The sequence below is a fragment of the Amblyomma maculatum genome, chromosome 11, assembly GCF_055883805.1.
Source record: "Amblyomma maculatum isolate TAMU_Amacu chromosome 11, ASM5588380v1, whole genome shotgun sequence".
In the NCBI taxonomy this organism is placed as follows: domain Eukaryota; kingdom Metazoa; phylum Arthropoda; class Arachnida; order Ixodida; family Ixodidae; genus Amblyomma; species Amblyomma maculatum.
Genome location: NC_139354.1, coordinates 105,131,972 through 105,154,449, shown reverse-complemented (window position 1 = coordinate 105,154,449; position 22,478 = coordinate 105,131,972). Strand labels below are relative to the sequence as shown.

The 22,478-nt window shown below is 44.9% G+C and overlaps 2 protein-coding genes and 1 long non-coding RNA gene across 3 annotated transcripts; 1 reads left to right on the top strand and 2 right to left on the bottom strand.

Annotated features, from left to right (window-relative positions):
* Positions 1-561: 561 nt before the first annotated feature.
* LOC146174567 (uncharacterized) lies at positions 562-2,176 on the bottom strand. The gene is made up of 4 exons (XR_014701892.1): positions 1,964-2,176; positions 1,853-1,897; positions 1,694-1,741; positions 562-1,637 (listed from the first exon to the last, which is right to left on the bottom strand). It is a non-coding gene; the product is annotated as an uncharacterized LOC146174567 (long non-coding RNA).
* A 1,391-nt stretch (positions 2,177-3,567) lies between these two features.
* LOC146174566 (transcription factor Adf-1-like) lies at positions 3,568-5,490 on the bottom strand. Its single transcript, XM_084584959.1, has 3 exons — positions 5,350-5,490; positions 4,522-4,689; positions 3,568-3,877 (listed from the first exon to the last, which is right to left on the bottom strand). The coding sequence occupies exons 1-3, from the start codon at positions 5,472-5,474 to the stop codon at positions 3,838-3,840; spliced, it is 333 nt and encodes a 110-aa protein (XP_084441085.1). The 5' UTR covers positions 5,475-5,490; the 3' UTR covers positions 3,568-3,837.
* An 8,472-nt stretch (positions 5,491-13,962) lies between these two features.
* LOC146174565 (uncharacterized) lies at positions 13,963-15,135 on the top strand. The gene has a single exon (XM_084585412.1). It carries the CDS (start codon positions 13,963-13,965, stop codon positions 15,133-15,135), a length of 1,173 nt encoding a protein of 390 aa, XP_084441538.1.
* The last annotated feature ends 7,343 nt before the right edge of the window (positions 15,136-22,478 follow it).

The window sequence follows — 22,478 nt, the reverse complement described above, 5'->3', positions numbered from 1 at the left end:
GATGGTGTTTCCTCATTTCTTCAATTTTTTACTTATAATTACTTAGCATCAGTAAATAATGGCTTTCCATTCTGAAGTTTCACCTCTGAATGTATTTTTCATTTTCAATTATTTCATTTAACCAATAGAACAATTCTACTAAATTTTTTAATGAGCATCATGAAACATTGCCTTTTCATTCTGACCATTTTGACACCATTGATCTCCCATTTTGCTGTTTTTTTATTTCTTTAAATCATCAGTAATATATCAATCACAATGATTTCATTAACTTGTCATCACCTATCACGCACCAATCAATAAAACCACACATTACCATGATACTAATTTTTATGCAGGCCTCGATTATTTCCAACATTTGCTTCCAACTATTGTGCTGACTATAACGCAGACGGCTTTTGAAACAAATGATACGTATAGGCTATATCACTTAATAGCTCCCATTGGCTTTTTAATTCTTAATGTTGATCTTTACTCAATGTTCATTTCACAGGCCTCCATCCACTGTTTGCTTCGAGCGACTCCAGTGGACCATCGAATACAGATTTCGAAGAGGTCCACAAGAAGAGAATCTTCAATTATCGCCTCAGCAGGGCTCGTAGAGTCGTAGAAAATGCCTTCGGCATTATGGCCCAGAGGTGGCGCATACTGCGCCGTCCTTTCAAGGCGAAGGAAGATAACATTAGAAAAATAATCTCGGCATGTATTGCTTTGCATAATTTTCTGATGAAAGAATCTCCTCTCTCTCGAACTGCATATTGTCCATCTGGCACAGCTGACAGCACTGATTGGCAAGGGAGGGTTGTTGACGGAACCTGGAGATCCAAAGACGACGGGAACTCAGCACTCAATGGCTTGCCCCACACTGGCTGCCATTCAACCAGGTACCAAGACATTGCAGCTAACTGTGGATCATCTGCATGCTAGTTCAGTAATTTGTCAGTCCTTAGCTCATATGTTGTTAACCTCATGAATAGAGCAGACATTTAAAGTTGGCATCATAGTACTTGATGCGTGTTTGCACAACATTTGCATTACAGGCTTGCTTATGACGTTAGGGACAGACTCTGCCAATACCTAATCAGTGACGGGGAAGTACCGTGGCAGGTGACTATGGTCAGGGGGAACGTGGACTGAAAAGGTAAGCTATATGGCATTAGTATATGTGACATTTTTTTTTTTCATAACCTCACAGTTGTGACTAGTTGGTTGGATGATAGGAGCGTCTCATTTGTAACAGGCTGTTGGAAGCTTCCACAATGCGCGGGGGCAGTTGTCATACTTGGCCAGTGCCTCCTTCATTATTGGGTTCAGAATTTCAACATAATGCATAGCATCTAATTGTGTTGCAGTGAATGTGACGAAAGGAAACATTGCTTCAAGAGGAAAAGTACCACAACTTTATTTTATAGTGAATTAAGGGTCGAGCATTAACATTGCTTGCCTCATTTTAGGGTGCATGATGTTGTCAATTTCATGCATGGCATCGACTTGCTCGAGTGGGCTTAAAGCTCTGTTTTTTCACCAGTGCCATACAGTAATGATATGGCAAATCGTCGTCTTGCTTCTCTGTGCTAATAGCTGTAATTCTCTGCAAACATGCTGATGCAACTTGAAGGTGCATGTCCTCTGAAGAGCTGGAAACAAAATTTTTCTGGTAAATGGGCATTAATTTTATATCAAAGCATTTTACCTTTCTGTGGTGCTGGCACTTTTTCGAGCCTTTGCTGGCCTTGGACAGCTATAAAATAGACAACTCTGTTAACCAAATTGTTATAATGAGCATGCTACATGCACTGCATAAAGGAATTGTATTTGTAACACAAATTTTCTGCACATGCACATCAAATACCTTTCAGATTCGAAGTCCTTGTCTCCTTCCGGCATACCCTGTGACCTACAATGAAGACAAAATTGCTGTCACCATTTCGAAGTGCTGTAGTGACTAGGTTTTGTTTTTCACCTTTCGCTTTCTGTGCTTGGAAGGAAATGTTTCCCAGGTGGATGTACTGCCTGGGACTGTGCAGGAACCTGAAGAGGTTCCTGCGGCTGAGGGTCTTCTTCTGCACGTGCTTGTCTGCAACGGCACCATATAGTGCGCCATGAACAAACCTTGCATGATACTATTCGGCAACAAGTAACCTTCACTTCATTTGACAAATAAAAGTTAGGCAATTAAGCTCCACATTTAAGGGCATGACACATTATCATCAATGGTTCCTTGTTCGTTATGTCCTTACTTATGTGTGTATCTATTATCTTACACTAATTCATTAACATAGACATAAGTTACACCGTTATGTGAAAGACCAACCAACAGAATTAAGCTGTACAGTGTGCCTACATTCATAAGAGTTGCATTTCCTTTGCAAGTTTTAGTATTCTTATACTGCAGTAAAAATGTTACTATGTGCTTGGTTCCATGTATTCCTAAATGCTCTTTGTTCATGTCCTTACTGCCGCTCTATTCTGTTCTGTTCACCATTTCCTTTGCCCTTCCCCCCTTCAATGTGATGACCAATTATTTTGATGTATTCTTACATGCTCTTTTGTTACATTGCCTCATTACTGTTATAGTTGGTTCATTGTTTTTGCTTCCTCCCTTATTTAATGCTTACTGGGGCTGTTAGGGTAAATAAATGGAAATAAAATATGTAAAACTAAGGCTTGAAACATTACTGCCGACCCAATCAGTGAACATGCCATGAGTGCTGTTTAACATGAAAGGCTTGTGAATGCTTGCATGTTTTGAATTACATAACATTTTGGTACATATGAAGGCTTCCTTGAAAAAAAAATATAAATCCCAAGTGATTTGATATCTGTGAAAAGACAATAAAACTAATTTGCTTTTGTGCAGCAATCTTCCGTGTTGCACGTTCTTTGACAGTTCATTTCTGTATCTCCAGCAGCCCTAAAGGCACACATTGTAGTGTTCAGAATTGAAATCTTTAAGCGGTAATTTTTTTAAAAAGGCTGACCAAGGTTCTGTCATTGAGATAACGGTTCATGTAAGGTTGCAACACACAAGCAGCAGTATTAGTATTGTAGGAAAGCACATATACATTCAAGATTTTTCTATTAGTTTGGAAGTCCTTGAGCCATATGTGTCTCAAGGACTTGCAAAGACAACATATGTGTGTATAATGCAATGCTGTCACTCACTCTTGTGCAGCAGAAAATCCAACATTGGTGCAGAGGCTGAAAAAGTTTGAATATTAGTCTTCTTGAACAGTAATAATATATGTACAGATAGCGTCACCTTTGTGTAGAGCGCTTGAGCAGGACCATATCGGGCTAGAAAAGTCAGAATCAGACTCTGGCTCCCAATTACTGGGCAAGGTGCTCATGTCTACCTTGCTTCTAGGTGTCTGTGGCACTACTTCCTCTCGTGTTTTGCCTCTGCAACTGAATAATTGCGGCGAAAACTGACTTTGCTTACAGAAAAATGCATCTTTCGAGCGCTCTACACAACAGGGATGCTAACTGCACTTTCTTGTACCTGCTGCACACGTTACTGTAAAAAAAAAAAGAATTGCTGCATTATGTGCATTTCTGCCGAGGGACTTGCAACGAGGACAGGATGTACGGAGCATTTGCAGAACACGGTTCACCAGCTCCCTTTCATTGTGTTATCTTAAGGAATTATCTAAATATTCACATGACGTGTTCAGTTTCAGTATTGACATAAAAGTTGCAACACACAAGCAGTAGTATTAATATTGTGGGAAAGCATAAATACATTCTAGTTTTTCTAATAGTTTGCAAGTCCTTGAGCCATATGCGTCTTAAGGACTTGCAAACAAGACATATGTGTGTATATGGCAGTGCCGTAACTCACTCATTTGCAGCAGAAAATCCCACGTTGGTGGAGAGGCTGAAAAAGTTTGAATATTAGTCTTCTTGAACAGTAATAATATATGTACATATAGCGTCGCCTTTGTCTAGAGCGCTCGAGCATTACATATCGGGCTAGAAAAGTCAGAATCAGACTCTGGCTCCCAATTACTGGGCAAGGTGCTCATGTCTACCTTGTTTCTAGCTCTCTGTGGCACTACTTCCTCTCGTGTTTTGCCTCTACAACTGATTAAGTGCGGCGAGAACTGACTTTGCTTGCAGAAAAATTCATCTTTCGAGCACTCTACACAACAGGGATGCTGACTGCACTTTCTCGTACTAGTTGCACACATACTGTAAAAAAAAAAAAAAAAGAATTGCTGCATTACGTGCATTTCTACCGAGGGACTTGCTACGAGGACAGGATATACGGCGCATTTGCTGAACACGGTTCACCAGTTCCCTTTCATTGTGTTATCTAAAGGAATTATCCAAATAATCACATGAAGTGTTCAGTTGTAGTCTTGACATAAAAGCTGCAACACGCAAGTAGCAGTATTATTATTGTAGGAAAGCACAGATGCATTCTAGTTTTTCTGCTAGCTTGCAATACTTTGAGACATATGTGATGTTCAGTTTCTTTTGTATTACAAATTCAAAGTAAGCAACAATGACTGAACTTACACTGGTTCTGGGGAAACTGGCTCCATAATTTCCATCATTGCGTCGAAGTGTTTCCACTTAATTGCAGGGATGTCCACGGCGCCTGCCCCACTTTTCATTTTCTTCTTAATCAGATTTCTCTGCTTCAAAAAAGTATCTTTCAGGTTTTTGAATTTTTTCTGGCGATTCCTGCAAAATAGGAGTCATGGTAATACACCGAATTTCTTCTCTATACAAGCAATGGTCCGGCCTTGCATTAATCCTCGAACAACATGCCACATACGTACAACAGCGCAACGGACGGTACACTAGGAACGAAAGAGTTCGGTTGGACACAAACGTCCAACCCGCACTTTTATTACATTCCAGACGCATGACAATTGATCACCGTGGCTAACTTTTTCGATAAATTGGGCTTACTTGCATATTAATTCATTTCGAGCGTTTGGCGAAATCACTATACAAATCCAGGCAGCGAGCCTCGCAAACGTAGAGCACCGACCGCGGTATCGAGGAACTCAGTGGGGGCATACCAAGATGCGGGCACTAAATTATAATAAACGGCGCATCTCGGGTAACGTTTATCTGCTCGCCAGAAAGATGTCCAGAAACAGTTGAGTACTGTTTTCATGCACCCTCGAGGCCTCGACTTCACGAGCGACTAGACTGACTGCCTGAGGGAAGCTATGTACGCCGATAAAGAGCGTCCAGCTACGCTATGTGTCGTGCCGAAAGCAAAAAGCATTAAAATTCATTTATTCACTAAAGCATGGCACATCTGACTCATGAAATGTGGCAATATAAGCATCGACATGCTATTTGCAGGCATAGTAAACAGAAGGGGCATACGTACCGCTCATGCCAAGGGCGGCGCCAATCTTGTTCCAAATGTCGTCTTTCAGTACATTGTTTTTATGCTCCGGGTGACGCTTGTCATACAAACAGCGATAGAGCTTCACAGCGTCAATAAGCATTTCCGCCGTGACGCTCATTTCTTGTCGCACTACGAGCACGCCGTCGCCATGCTGCACCGAGCGACACCGCGCAAACTTTCCCCGCCTTCCTATTGGCTGATGGGATTCGGCGGAAAAAAATCCGGCGGCGAGAATCGGTCCCGGACCGATTCGGCTTTCCGCCGCGATTCCGGTGGATTCTCTCCCGCGGCGGCGGAAATCGCGCGCTCTCGCCGCCGAATGCTCAAGTGTGAACGAGCCATTCCACTCCACAAAAGAACACTTCTCTCCGGGAGACGAGCAAAGAGCACATGAGCACCTTCCTTTATAGCCAGCCAGGAGTCATCGAGGTCTGACTGAACCGTAAGCGTAACATCATTGCTGCAGATGTTTCTTCTTAGGCGGCCCGAAACCACATACTGACCTAGGATTCCCTCCTCTCTACACCAATTCAAGCATTCAAGGCCTCCCACATGGATTACTGTGTGGGTACCATCTATGGGCTCAATCAGGAAGTTCGATAACAGGGCACCGCAGAAGGCATTGAGGCGGACGTTGAGATACCCAGAGTGCGGCGAGAAGGTCGTGCTGTCTCCACACGTTTTGCTGCTCCTCCACTGGACCAGGTCTTCATCAACGAGATGAAGTTCTTTGCCCGTGTTCTCAAGGCACGTCCCACGCAGTGCACCCATAGCGGAGCCTAGAACCATGTTGCCACCGCTTGCACCAGGCCTGACCGCTGCACCACCAGTGGCAGATCCCACCTCACTCAGGAGTGCACTTTTTGCACCCCCAAGTGTTTCCATTGTGGAGGCCGCCGTCGGGCTGCTGATCCCTTGTGTCCCAAGTGAAGGCAGCACCTGACAACGGCACGTCGCAAAACCACGACCCCGGAAGACCGGCGACAAGTGCTTAACGCCCTCCACCCACTACAGCCTACTGGTTCTCAGCCTCCTACTACCCAGTCCGGCTCTTACTCTAAGGCCCTCCAGTCATGGAGCCCTAAGCCAACCAGCTCGGGAGACTTCTCAACAACCTGTGGCAGTGGACTCCTACAACACACATCTTTCAGCTTCCACCCATCTCTATCGCTCGCCGATTGGGTGAAGCTGATGCTCATCTTTGGGAGCCCTACTGCCCGCCATCATAGCCAGACGCATGGAACAGATGCAACACTCTTCCAGGAGACCGTGTGTCTTGCAGTGGAATACTAATTCCCTGCGATTACTACATTTGGACCTCAAAGATCTAATCCTCCAGAATACACTGGAGTTTGATGTCCTTGCCTTACAGGAGACCCAGGTACTCTGGCTGTTCATGATGTTCCAACCAGGACTGCAATGACGCCCCCTGCCTGGACCTTTCCCATCCACAACATAGGCCCCGCACAGCCATTTATGTGAAGAGTGATATATCCCACACAGTGATAGACGTCGCCCAACCGGACGTAGGACAACTGGAGATCTGTGCCGTGCGCGTCTGAATGGGAGACACGGACACTACTGTCGCTTCAGTATACGTTCCTCCAAGAGTTCCCTGGGACCCCTCATGCCTAACTGCCCTCCACACTCGTCTCGGAAAAATGTTCTCATCTGTGGTGACATTCTCTACAGGGCAAGGGGACAACCAGTCCACCACCATCCGGGGCAAGAAGCTCTTGGATGCAATCAATGCTGCCGGCCTTCGCTTCCTTCAGCCAACCACCCCCTACCGTCATCCGGCCAAGACGGCCTTCCTCCGTGCCGCAATCACCTGTGCGGTCCCACTCCGGACCTGAGAGCAAAAGGAGCTAAGCAGCGACTATTCACCAGACAAACCACCTAGGAGTTGCTGCCGAGTTTCACTTTAGTCACCAAAAGCTACATTGAAGGGTCCGAGCTCACGCCACAATGGCAATAATATTAATGCTATAGCATTAAATGTTTCATAGAAGGGAAGCAAACCCCAACGGTGTCTGTCCTAATCTGTTATAAAATTCACCAAAAACGGCTTGTGCAGCATCGAGAGACAATGTGGCAGGATCAAGTTGGCAGGTCACATTTGGCAAGTATGCTGGTTATGCATCATCGCCAAGCACAGCTCTAAGTAATGCCGAAAGTTGGGCGAGTTGGTTAACATTCATGATGGAAAATAGCGCGAAAGTACACGAAGGACGGAAGGAAGTAAGACACGGACAAGCGCTAACTCGCAACTGCAGGGTTTATTGCTGAAGCACGCAATAAATACAGGTCACTTGAAAAAAATAACAGAAAAAACAAACGGGGAGAGAAGAGAGAGAGAGAGAGAGAGAGAAAAGCAGCCTCCTAAATGGGAAGCTAGGTCATAACATAGACAGTGATACACAGTCACACGTGGCACTCATTGCTGGGGGGGGGGGGGGGGGGAAGATACAGCTAAGTATAGATAAGTAAAGTTAATGTAAAGTAGAGTCTAAGAAATCAAATTCGCAATCTACCAAGTTAACCGACGGTTCGCTGACACACAAATTTTGACATTTTTTAATATAGTAAGCCTCCATAATTTCCCGAACCAGCTTGTCACCATTCTATGGCCACCATTCTTTTTAGACATCGTGACAAGCTGGTTCGGGAAATTATGGAGGCTTACTATATTAAAAGATGTCAAAATTTGTGTGTCAGCGAACCGTCGGTTAACTTGGTAGATTGCGAATTTGATTTCTTAGACTCTACTTTACATTAACTTTACTTATCTATACTTAGCTGTATCTCCCCCCCAGCAATGAGTGGCACGTGTGACTGTGTATCACTGTCTATGTTATGACCTAGCTTCCCATTTAGGAGGCTGCTTTTCTCTCTCTCTCTCTTCTCTCCCCGTTTGTTTTTTCTGTTATTTTTTTCAAGTGACCTGTATTTATTGCGTGCTTCAGCAATAAACCCTGCAGTTGCGAGTTAGCGCTTGTCCGTGTCTTACTTCCTTCCGTCCTTCGTGTACTTTCGCGCTATTTTCCATCATGAATGCACAGCTCTAAGCTTGACATTAGCAGCTGCAATTGATTGTGTGCAGATGAATCTGGACAGCAACACATCTGTCTATAGGAAATTCCCTTAGGCGCAGATGAGAACAATGAAAATATTGCTTTTGCATAACTGCCACCTCCTTTCAATATAACTGTGGTCACATAAAGCATTTAAATAATGCACTCCATTTACTCTTCTATGCAGCAAGACGTCTCTGACATAAATATATTTAGGCCAAGACAAGGTTAATGGCGGTTGGTAATATTGGCCTTTTTTATAGCTTGCAGAACCTCCAGTTTTACTTTTTTAGATTTACACCTTGTAAATCTACCAGCCTCTATACACTTAAATTTTTGTTTCCAATATCATTTTCTCGACATATAATTCTTCACCCTGCTAACTAATTATCCTCTGATCAAAACTTTCACCTTTCTTTTCATGTGCAAAAGAGCACAATCTAAAAACACCGTAAATAAAAGCCCGCAAAAAGAAATGAGATAGTGCAACTGCACATAAGTGATGCAGTGGATAAATAAAGTCCTATCGAATTCCTACAGCACCCACTTTCCTCACAATTGAATATGAATGTTGCAAAAGAAAAGAAACTCACAACTACCTTTCTATGTTTACTTCTACAGGCGCTCATGAAAATGGACTCTGGAGAAGACGAGCTCAAAAAATTAGTGGATGCTTCTGCAGAATTTTGCGACGACAATGGCTAGAGCCAAAATGGATTGTTTGCATTCAAAACAAACCTTGTCACTCACTACTTCTATCGATCAGAAGCATGGGCTGCTTGCTAATTACCGAAAGGAAGCCAATATAAACATGACCATGAGACTTGAAGCTCTCCATTGAGTGACAAAATATTGCTACCTCAGTGGAAAACAAAACAGGAGCGTAGACAAGTTGATTTCTGCGCAGCTAAGGCTAATGCGAGATAAAATATACAAAAGACTGACTAAACTTGAGCAAAACATGCAGAAAGCCCATTTGCACTTGACACCAGAATTAGGCATAATGTGGGAGCGAAAATACCACAAAAAGACTGAATATAAAGGACAAAAAAATCAACTATATGTTCACAGTCCTGCCCGCAAGTTAGTTATACAGTCCTGCAAATCGACAGCGCAGCCTGTAAAGGAAGGTGCAGCTTTTTATGTTCAGGTTGCTCCTCAGTGTGCACACATAGCATCACATACACTTGCACAGACATTACAAGAAAAAACCTCAGTAAACATGTCCACGAAGCACCTGCAGCTGCACAACGATGCATAATGCTAATGGATGATATAAGCAGTCATTTAAGTGACAAGCCAGATGATCCAGGGTTCTCATCCTGCTTTGAGCCCATATTGGAAGAAGCTCTCCAAAGATTGGCTCCTTCGACAAGCAAGGAGCCTCAACAATTTCAATCCAGAACTAAAACATTTTGCCACAAGAAAGATTCTATTCCACAAAGAGGAAGTCAAAAGTTAAAGTTGATGTTCAGATGGGAAAACCCACTCTATTAGAAGAAAGCATGATGATCAGCATCTTGAAAGGTGAACAAGCCTTGGAATAAGAATCCAAAGATGTTACCAGCTATGACCATGCATACATGGTCATCTGCTTGCTTTGGCATTGACAGAAAACTGTAGCCAGCTGTGTGCTGCTCACACCAGCAGCTGTTATAATGTGCTAAACTGTGTGAAGAAATTTCAGACAGTGAATTGCAATGAAGTGCTGCTGTAAACCAGCCACAGAAAGTGGTTGTTTTCCTGAAAAAGTCACTGCATATATCGCACACATGATCTAGCCTTCTTTCAAGGAAAAACTGCTTTTCATTAAGATGCCGGTTGTATCTTTTCCGACCTGGACGCACACACTAAGCGGCACCATTTTCCTGCACATAGCTGCAGAGTACGAGCCAGCCAAGAACTTGCCCTGCACTAGGTGGGAACCTCTGGAAAACAAATACAGAAGACAGGCATGAAACTGGCAAAATTAATACGAAAGAGCTGTGCTATTTAGACTGGTGCAACAAGTGTAGCTAAAACAAACAGACCTTGTAGGTTGCTGCTGTTAATGGCTATCGCCACTTGGCTAGCAGAGCTAGCTGTCTGGTCTTAGGCCATTGCCTCCTTTTTCTTAAGAGGAATTCTGTTCATATGGTTGCTCGGAGCAGTCACAAAAAGAAAGCATTCCTGCATTAAATTATGCCTCTTCAATGAGGCAAAACATTTTTGCCATGTTCTCTATTTCCACCAGGAAATTACTAGTACTGCACAGCCAGCAGGAGCCTCACTGCTGTAGCAAGTAGCAGGGGGACCACCTTGCAACCAGCCCATTAGGAGCTAGCAGCAGCAGCTGTGTCAAAGCAGCCTTCTGAAGGAGCAGAAGCAGCAGCTAGCATTTGGCAACCAGCTCCATCGCTAGCGGCTTTTCCACACAGAGGTCCAGTTTATCAAGTTCATTGCATGTCTTCGAAAAAGGAGTCAAGAATGGTGTGTTGGGATTTTCTTAACCTGTACAAGTGTTTTTTATCCACATGAGGTAGCAAAGTATGCAGTGACTGAGGCCAGAGTCGAGGTGTTCTCGTCGAGGCCACTGGCCAGGTAGTGGCTTGCCCTCATTTTTAGAATCGGTTAAATCTACAATCCTGAAATGCTTATAGCTCCCATTCTTGCAAGTGCAGGCAATCGTGATCTGGAAACTGGGAATTAGGATGACTCTGAACTTGGGGCTCAAAAAAATGTCTCTGAAATGTGGTGTTTGAACCAATGGCAGCTCATGCAGAGCAGTTTTATTTTTAATGCCTTAGAGCTCTCATCCCCATGGTCTTTCATGCCATGTGTTCCAGTTGGTAGCCTAAATGTTTTAAATTGTTTTTATCTTTTACCAGCTAGTTCTTTGCTTCTAAATGCTGGGCGTCAGTATTGCCGCGGCTCTGGTCATGGAATAGAGCTGGATTAAGCTAGTTAGATATGTGGGGTTTTTTGGTGCATAAGCAACTCTGGCTATGATGCACCAAACAACAAGGTTAGATGATTTATCTGGCCATGAAATGGAGCTGGATTAAGCTAGTTAGTTATATGGGGTTTTTTGGCACATAAGCATGATGCACCAAACAACAAGGTTAGATGATTTATTATGTGAAGTGTGTACAATTATGGTATTCATATTTGATTTAAAACATGACTTCCTTAAGAACACAAAAACAAGAGACAAATCGACGAATGCTTGTTTGCCTAAAAGCAATGCAGGATGAAATGGAATCTCTTCCTTATAAGATGCAGTAAAATATCTTTTGCTGAGATCCTCAATTCGAGGGCACGAGATAAGAATATGACTGACTGTGAGCTCGTCACCACACATTTCTTTGTTAGGAGGAAATTATGTGTGATATGAGTGTGCCCTATGCATAGACAACAAAACGTTCCTGATGTCGGCATGATTTTCATTTACCTTCAATGCGCTTTATACAATGCAGCCTGTTGTTTGCTTTATGTTCCCAAGCGTAAGCAGTACTACCTTGTTTTCCGTGCCGTGTCAGGAGAAGCAAAGGCTGTGAACGTTGAGACGTCTGAAGCTTGGCGCTCCACGGTAATGTAAAGATATATGAAAAAGTATTATCATCAGCACATATTTAATGTGGATGAAGCTGCCTTATTTGTCAAATTGATGCCTGCCAAAACAATCGCATATAAAGGTGACAAAGTAGTAAAGAGAGAATAACTGTAATCGTTGCAGCGAACATGGAGGACTGAAAAGCTGCCTCTTTTGGTGATCAGCAAGTCAAGAAGTCCTCGGTGCTTCGGAAACATCCGGTCCTTCCCAGTGGACTACACAGCCAACAGAAAGGCCCGGATGACAGGTGAATTGTTTGCACAAAGGCTAGCGAAGAAAAACAAGGTTTGAATGCTATGGCCGGAAAGCCCTGCTTCTTGTCGACAGCTGTTCGGCTCATAAGGTTGAAGTTCAGACAAAGGCCCTTAGCTAGCCTTCCTTCCACCTAACACAACAGCGGCGCTGCAGCCCATGGGCCAGGGTGTCATGAAAAATTTGAAATCATTTTATCAGCACTATCTGCTGGAACGATTTATTTTGTGCAACAACTACCAGGTGATGCTACTAAATGCACTACACATGCTTGTGCATGCTATCACCCCTGCAGCTTCTGCATGCAAGGAAACCAGCCACCTGCGCTCGAAGATGGTGTCCCCGCCCCCACGGCGGACGTTTTGGAGAACGTATCCTTTTGTGACTATGCCGATGTAGACGCAAGTGCAGTTGTGTGTGGTGCGCTGACAGCTGAGGACATCATTTGCCAGGTCGGAAGAGCAGCACCAGTGCGGCCCTCCACTGCAGAGGTCAAGGCCAGATTAAATGCCGCTCGTCTCTTCTTCAGTTTTGAAGAAGGTGAAGAGGAGGTGAAGAGAAGAACCAAGAGAGGCTATGATGCATTTGTTGGTTCATGCACATAGGTGTTGCCTGAGCGATGGCACAGAACATGACCCTGTACAATGAGAGCAAAAGGAGCTAAGCAGCGACTATGCACCAGACAAACCACCTAGGAGTTGCTGCTGCGTTTCACTTTAGTCACCAAAAGCTACCTTGAAGGGTCCGAGCTCAAGTCACAATGGCAATATTAATGCTAGAGCATTAAATGCCTGATGGCAGGGAACGAATCCCCAGCAGTGTCTGTTCTCATCTGTTATAAAATTCACCAACAGCTTGTGCAGAATAGCGAGACCATGGGGCATGGTCAAGTTGGTAGGTCACATTTGGCAAGTATGCTGGTTATGTGTCATCGCCAAGCACAGCTCTAAGCTTGACATTGGCAGCTGCAATTGATTGTGTGCAGATGAATCTAGACAGCAACACATGTGCCTACCATAGGAGAAAATCCCCTTAAGCAGAGATGAGAGCAATGAATATATTGCTTTTCTTGCATAAAACTGCCAAATCCTTTCACTATAACTGTGGTCACATAAAGCATTGAATAATGCACTCCATTTGCTCTCCTACGCAGCAAAGGCATCTATGATATAACTATAATTGATGCCAAGACAAGGTTAATGGCGGTTGTACTATCAAGAGATACTATCTTGTACAAGATAGTACAATCTCTTGTACTACTGATGAGATTGTACTATGAAGCGACTTCAAGAGCTGAGCCCAGCTCCGTCAGCACAGATGCTTGGAGTGCCAGACAGCATCTAGGCCGTTACAGAGCGTCCAAAGCTCCGCTCTGCCAGTTCGTTTAGCCCTGTGTTGTGATCTGCGCCTGGCTGCGAGCATAGCTTTGTTGCCTACTGGGCACACACAGCTATGTGTCTAAGACACGGTGCAAGATAGACTAAGTGAGGGAGCGACGCGGCGTCAGCGCGTTGTGCAAAGAAACGAGGAGCGTTCTAGTAAGTCTGCGTGGCGAGAGAAGGCGCGCCAGACTAATACCCGATCCGGTTCCTGTCGGTGCCCGCCGCGCCTCGCTTTCCTCGGCGAACACATCGGTGGGAAAGTCGTGAAAATCTTTTTGCGGCCGTGCGATGTCAAAGTGCTTTGTGCCATTTTGCAACAGCGGGTATAAGTCATGTGCAACGAAGTATTCACTCTTCAAGCCGCCGGATGACGAAGGAAGGCTGCAAGCATGGAGGCGGGCTATACCGCGCAAAGACAGGGTGCTTCAGAGGACGGACCGTGTGTGTGAAAGACATTTCGCGCCGCATTTCGTTTTGAAGACTTGGTCTGCCGAAATTGACGGCCGTGTGCTTATGTCGGGAAAGAGGAGAGCTGGCCTCGCGAAGGACGCGGTACCTACCATTTTCGAAGGCGCGCCGAAGTACCTATCAAAGAAAATCAAAAGCCCTCGCAAGCAAGTAAAGTGGCGGGCTCGTTCTGCTGCTCTTTGCTCAACTGTGTCACAGTCTAGCAGCTCCTGTGATGTTGAGCCCCACCCTTCTGACGGAGAGGCAATGATCGACCGCATTGACGGAAACGAAGACAGCGAAGCAGTCAACAAGGAAAACAAAGACGCTAACAGGACACCGTTTGAACTTTTGTTCAGCTCCGCACCTAACTTGTGCCTTCCCCAACCATCTTGGGCGGTTCCCAGAATCAATGCTGAGGGGATTAAGGACGTCTTGTGCAACGACGCTTGCATCCAACACTGCGACGGGTCTTGTGTCGTATTTACGAAAAAGTCGCTACATGTAAAAAGCGACATGTCGATCCAGTTGTATGTTTTGGGAAAGCCAGTTGAATGCACGAGTGTTGGGATTAGTTCGTTCGCGAATTCTGTCTCTGAAGTGAAATCGATGTTATCAGCTGTCAGCGACTTGAGTGTTTGCTGTGGAGGACCAAGTCTCAAAAGTTTTCCCTCCGTGTTGCCTGAGTGTGCCTTTGTTGACTGTCAGAGGAAGTGGAGGCACAATAAGTGCCCATTGGTGACGTCTGGAGGTGCCATATGTCGGCCGTGCAGCAGTCTCACAGACACTATAAGAATACATGCTGACCGACAAACTTTCAGGACAAAGCAGAAGCAACGCTTGAAATCCATAAGGCTGTCAGCACTGCGCACAACTGCATTGCCTGCCCAACAGCAAAGGCTTGACTTCTTGCGAACTTCAAGAGCTACATTGCAGCGTTCACGAGCAAGGCTGCTGAAACGCAACAAGCTGCTGAGGGAACAATTGGAAGACAGCAAGAAGGAGATGTTGTGATGTATGGATGCGAGAGTTGGACTGTGAAAAAGGCTGACCGCCGAAGAATTGACGCGTTTGAATTGTGGTGCTGGCGAAGACTCTTGAGAGTTCCTTGGACTGCCAGAAGATCAAATCAGTCAATATTGTCGACCATAAACCCTGACTGCTCATTGGAGGGTCAAATTCTAAAGTTAAAGCTCAGCTACTTTGGTCATCTGATGAGAAGAGAGGAGTCGCTGGAGAAAGATTTGATGTTGGGAAAGGTTGAGGGTTGCCGGAGAAGGGGTAGGCAGCGAACGCGATGGTTAGATGGCATCCTCGAGGCACTGCAGATGAAGTTATGTGATGTTAGGAAGATAGTGAGAGACCGGAAAGCGTGGCGTGACATGGTCAATAGGGTCACGAAGAGTCGGACACGACTGAACGACTGAACTGAACTGAACTGAAGAAGGAGATGATGAAATTGAAAGATGAGGATGTTGTAGAGAAATTGCAGGCTCTTGATGTACCACCAGCACAGCTACTTCTCTTGAAAGAATGTATTTCTGCTGCCAAGTGCACAACAAAAAACAATAGGAGATATACAGATGACTGGCTGTTACTGTGCTTGCTGCTCCACATACGAAGCCCTGGGGCTGAATTACGGTTCTCGCGTGACGAAAATCGGAATCAACCAATGATCGCCAGAGTGCTGCCCCGGGCCGCTTATTTTCACGGCAACAGGTTTATTCGCACGTCAAGGAGCCGTTTGCTAACTTTTTTATAGATATAGCGTGTGAATAAATTAACTAAAGTTTTATATTTTCAAGAAGCCGCATTTAAAGTTCAATGTCATAAAAAAAATCAAGAAGCAGCTACAGTCTTGCAATTAAACGCTCTCCTGGGTAGCTTCTTTTGCCGCGAGGGCGCGCTGGCAGAGGTAAACAAACCGCAAAAATGGCGATTTTCAGTAAAACAGCTGATTCCACGGCTATAGTGCCGGCTTTTGCGCATCGTCTGATGTCAAGGTACTGTGTGATGGTCCTAAATGCGCGGAGAAATCATATCGAAAGCAGTGTAATCGGGGCTTTGTTTATTTTTCTTTAGGAAACAGAAACAAAAGAAAGATTGATCGCGGAGCACAGGCAAAATAAACTTTTATGTCCACACGAACGTCTCACACACAAATGCTTCAGTTAGAACGAGCACGGGGAAAAGCAACTTGTTTGAGCGTACACTACCAACCTCGCTCGTTTTCATTTGTTTTGCACTGTATGTCGCCTTCGCCTCCGCCTTTTGCTTTGAGCGCACTGTGGAGCCCAACCACCCTTCAGCGCCAACTTTGCAGTAGTTGAGTTCAGCCATTTGACGCACGCACTTGCTCACCGTCAGTTATGAGAGGCCAACTACCTGTGGAGACGAAATCCTCCGGAGGCAAAAAAAAAAAAATATCGAAGCACGCATGGCAGCCGCACCGTCAAGAGCGGTCGACTGCGAGCTTCATCACAGTTCATTGGCGCATTCATCGTACTACCATTCCGCTTTCGTATTTTCAAGTCGAAATAGGCGTCGGAACAACTCGCCGAACAAGTAGAACGCATTCTCACACACCGCCCTTCGTCATTGCTCGCGCCGGCGTTGCCGCTTCAGCGCCGCAGCCACCACTCACACCACTCCACCGCGGACGCCGCCGCCACTTTCGCTCTATAACTCACTCTAATACGTTTTAGACCGCCTCATCGCGCTCTACAAAAATAGTCTAAAACCACGGGCATAATTAGGTGCCCGACGTCATCTGTTTTTTCGCCTCCGCGAAGCAATCGCACCATCCCGTGACGCAACTTTTCAAGATGGCGACGGCGACCAATAGGAGCGGGCGTTTTAGAGCGCTCTCAATTATAGAGCGGTCCGTAATACGGCCCCTGCTATGTATTCCTTTTTGCGAAGCAATAACATATTGCCCCTTCCTTGAGTGTCCACAATTAGGAAATATATCAGCATGGTTGGACTTAAATGTGGATTTGATGAAGACTTTTTTAAAGCTTTGAAGATGAAAGTCTCCAAGAAAACAGAATTTCAAAGAAGAGGCATGCTAATTTTAGATGAAATACATGTGAGAAAAGAGATGGCCGTTCACTCTCAGACGATGACATACAGTGGAGTTGATCACGGAGACCAAAGTGTTCGGAGCGATGAGCTGGCAGACCATGGTCTTGTCTTTGCATTTTCTCCTTTCATTTTCTCCTGTACTTGCAGCCTGTAGCTGTATTTGCATCAAAAGGACCAACGAAATGCACACTTCTAGCTCAGCTACTTCTCCAGTGCATTGTGCACTTAGAGAATGCTGGTATATTTGTTGATGGGGTTGTGTGCGACGGTGCCTCAAACAACCGAGCAATGTGGAGACAACTTGGAGTCAATGGTGCACTGGGACATGTTGTGAATGCATTTGAGCATCCTATAGGGACCGGGCGCCCGTTGTATGGCGCCACCGTCGCCTCGGTGGAACAGCGCCACCCGCGGCGGAGTGCCGAAACAGCGGAATGCCGAGGCTGCTGAGCGGCGCAGTCGTTTCCGTTCTGCGAGGCATTTTTGAGCCTGTTCCCACCCGTCGTTTTGCGGTGTGGCTTTGAGAGCTTTGAGCTGCGTTGAGTAATCGCAAGGAGTATTTTTTGACCGGGAAATCTTGAAAAAGAAAAGGGCCGTTCTCGGCAGGTCGTGCGTTTTTTTTTTTTTTTAAACCGCCCGGTAATGGTTCTTCTGTTATATACTCGAAAATTCCGCGCGCGTGATTTCACCATGCGCTAGGAAGACCTTCGTTAGGCACTTGTTAAGGCGACTTCGATGACGGGAATTGCGCCTGCACTGCGCGTTCATCTTATATTAGGTCTATTCGAAACCTGCCTGAAGATCAAATACCGCCGAGCCGTGTAGCTGTGGCGCCGTAGTAGTGGTAGTTGTAATGGTCAGCGTTCATGTAAAATGAAAAAGATGCTGCACCTGTCCTTTTTTGGTAATAGCTAGGCTCAAACGATTCAGAGTAGAATAATAGCGAATGATATTCCAGTTTCGACCTTTCAACGAGAGCTGTAAAAGGAGAACACTAAACAAGCAAGACAAAAGTAGGATCCTATTTATGGTTGGAATAGCAAACACACATATACTTCCAGGACTTCCTGCACAATTACGCTACAATAGCTCACTGAACCCGGCCTTGAGACTATCAAGCCTAATGAGTAATACCACCTCAGCATCATTTTTACATATACGACAATGCTCTTGTTGAGCACGTCGGAGCTGCTACATATAATTGACTTAGAAAATATTATACTATACATGCCTTTCTCCCGACATGCTGCCGAGGTTGTGAAAAGAAAAAATATTAAATTTCCTGCTAGCGTTCTCTCAGCGCAGGAAGTTCAATGCGATTGAGCGCACCTGCCTTGAACATCTGAAGGCAATAGTCCAATACTGTCAAACTGTTAAATACAATCGAAAAAAAAAAACACAGTGTTATGTGTTGTAAGATAAGCCACCGACAACTAAGAAAGCGTTCTATTGTTAAATGAATCCCTCTGATGGCTCGTTCGCTAAGGTGGTCTACTTTCTCAGCGTACCACGAACTTGCGGGGCCGATACCTAGCAGACCTCGATACCTGATGAGTGTGAGGGGACACGACCATGTATGTAGTTTTCTATTTGCACGTCAAGAAATCCGAAAGCCATTGAAGGCCATTCCTTTTACAACTTTGTCACTGCAGCTTGCCGGACTGCTGCTAAATTTGTTTACATTGGCCATAGAAGCAATTTCTTAGAGACGTAAAACGGTCTTGTCATACTACGCCACAATCAGGAAATCTCACTTTCACTAAAACTTCGACGAGAAACGTGTATTTAGGCGGGCCAGGAAATGGACGCTGCTGAGAAAATACGTAAAGCCGTGTCAGGTGCAACGTGAATGCGAAAAAAAAAACAAAAGCTGCTACACGGCCTTCGAAATTAAAAAAAAAAATAATGCTACGTTTATGCTCGTTTCCACACATTAAATTGTATTTTTTTTTCTTGAAAGACTTTTATATGAAGCCGATAGCAATTTTGTGACCTTGCGGTATTGATTGAGCTGTGAAATGAGTGATATTATTAGGCAAAATGGACATGCCACAAACAAATGTTAACAAATTCTAAGAGTATAAACGCAGAGCTCTCAGCGCATTTTTATTGGTTGACAAACGAAAAGAGGAAAAATGACAAGATCATGGTAATAGGAATTGTTCATGTCTCCTATCAGCTATTTCTGTTAAGAGAAAAAAGTAAATTATCTTTGACTATGTCAGCGAAAGTATCTGCTCAAACATTGTCTCTGCCCATCACTGAAGATCGTAACGCAGCCCGAACGACGATGGTGCAGCTGCCTTTTCTTTTTCCGTGCTGGGGTTTTCTTGTACACAGGCGGGGAAATGCTAGTGTTATAACTTACGTTGTTGGGTTACTTCGATTTCCAATTGTCAATAAAGTGACTACAGATGAAGGAGTGCGGCTTCGACTCCGAGACTCTCGTGCCGTCACTCCTGGGGAACAGAAGGCACAGAGCATCCGCGGTAGCAAGCGGAATTTTAAAAATTCGGCTCTTTCCATGACCACACAGTAACCAAATACGTAGATTCGTGCCTTTGCCTTTCAAAGAACCATGCTTAGGTCACCCGCCTCTCATGCTTCTTTGGAAACCGGTAGAAATGAATCAACTTAAAAACGTCCGACGAGTTTGCGTACCTGCCAGTGGAGCCAACAACGCACCACGTTTCGCTAGCCTTGTTTGGCCAGGCTTCATTTCACTGGAGATATTCACACAACTAGCCCAACTTTCTGTTCTCTTGAGGATAGTATATTCACGAACAACGTCATCTAAATCTTAGGATTTCCAATTTTCACACAAACCAACGACAAATAGTACGCTCCAATGCGCTGGCAATGCGCCGGCCGCGGCCGGCGCATTCCGGCGTTTGAGCGATGCGCCGGGAGGCGGCGCCACCCGTACAGCTGTCCGGTCCCTATAGATACCTCTAGAAAAGTGTATGTCTTGTCAGATGCCCCTCACCTTTTTAAATGTATTCGCAATCAGCTGTATGAAAAGAAGGTTCTGAGAAGACAAGGCCGATTTATAAAATGGTCCCACTATGATGCCCTGTACGTGGCAGACACAAAACATGCTGCAGAACTGAGAGTTTGCCCTAAGCTAACTTATAACCACGTCAACCCCTCCAACATGCTGAAAATGAGGGTGAAACTCGCGACCCAGCTTTTCAGCAACTCTGTAGCTAAAGGGATACAGTTTTGCACGAAGAGAGGTGCGCCTCGGCTCTACAACACGGAGCCAACTGTTGAATTTACCTTTTTTCTTAACAACTTATTTGATGTCCTCAACCGCCGCATCCCTGCAGAAGGACTCACTCTTGGATGCAAGGACTTGCTGATTATTGACAGTGCATCCAGGTGGCTCGACGAGTGGGAACAAGAGGTTGTGGATGGAGTCATTCCTAAAGACCTTTTTTTGACTCAGTTTACTTCGGAGGGATTGCGAGCGACATTAAAGTCTGTTCGAGAGTTGTCAGCTTGCCTGTTGACGGAGTGCGGATTCAAGTACGTCTTTTCAGCTAAGATGAACCAAGAGACTTGGAATGCTTTTTTGGCATAATAAGGCAAGCAGGGGGACAAAATGAGTATCCTACTTTTCCAACGTTTTTGCAACTTTATCGTATGCTTTTCCTTTATTCGTTGCTCAAGCCACCACAGTTTGGGAACTGTATGGCCCCCGAAAACAGCCAGTCTGCTTTTGTGACATTGGCTGACCTCAGACACATATACAAGTGTTCAGCAGTGGAGCGCACGAAAAAAGTGGAAGATCTCAAACACAAGCTGGACGGCCTAATCAACGAGGGAAGCTGGGAGTGTGAAGACGTATTTGAACACGATTACTGCAGTGCAACCATTGTTGACTGCATTATCTATTATGTCACCGGATTTTTCACAAGAAAGCTGGTGAATCGGACGTCATGCACCATTTGCAAACAAGCCCTTGTGGGACGCAAAGGCTTATCAAGAGCCCCTGAAGCAGACCTTGTGAACTGCAAAACGAGAGGGAGACTAACGCATCCAAACGCTCATCTTTTCCAGCTCTTTAAGCAGACTGAACAAGAGTTCATGAAGTATGCAAGCCAGAGGGATGCATATGACAAGACAACTATCGCTGTATTGGGGGATTATCATTTTACCTTCCCTTGCGAGTTGCACAAAGATATATTGGCCAGGTTAATTCACTACTATGTTTGTATGCGCATGCGACAGTACTGCCGGCAATTAAAAAATAGGAATGAGAAGAAAAGCCAGGACTTGCGAAAAATGTCGAAGCTTGTGTGAGCAGATGCATCTGGGACGAGCGCACTATTTAAACCCTGAATGTTTTCAACTTTGCTTTGTATTTGTCAGATATTTGAAACCTGTGTGAACGTGTGCTTCTGATGTTTCAAAAAATAAATGAATTAGATTGCTTTCTAAACTTTTGTGTTATTGTCAGCACAGTCTATTTTAGCAAAAAAAAAAAAAAAAGTGGTTGCTTGCGGGTTTGGAATCAAGTAAATACAACCTTGCAGTACTTGTATGCAGAATCAGGAAAAAGGGCCGTCATCGAGATGGTTTGTCCAAGTTTGTTTATGCTTCATGTGTGCATGCAATCACTGGAGTCATACTAGGTGGCCTTGGCAGGGAAAAAAAGCTGCGTGAGCGTACTTAATTAAACACGGGCACGGACGATAAGGCATTAGAGGCTTTCGCCTCAAAACATACGGAGTCTCGGTTGGATGGGCTTTGTTGTGGGCAGTACCCACACTGAGTGGACCGACTCGCCTGGCGCGAGTCGCGCTCTGGTGTGTCACGCTGGCTGATAAAACCTGTCCTGTTCTCCAACTCGTCATCCGTGCATGCTTCTTATTGTTATTCTCTTAGCAATGAAAAATATACAATCTCTAAAGCTACTCATCGTCGTAGTAGCTATATAAAAGGGCGGCGAGAAATTATAACTAAACCACCCACGGAATTCAACAAATTGAATCGGTGAGAGCGGCAAGAGAAAAACATATTTCTCACAGGTTTGCATTCTTTGCTAAGTGCGATTCTAGCAGTCGCCCAGGATAACATTTTTGATGCGCGGAATGAGGGCCGGTAGAAGTTGATCGGTGAAATTCGGCAGGAAGGCGACGAGTTCAACAATATAATCGAGCGCTCAAGCAGGCGCAACAGCAGAACCTCAGCCGATCGGCGATCGCAGCGGGTGGAAGTTCGTTGCGCCGTCTGTCGCGCGCTATGGAAACAGAGCATTGGCGCTCGGC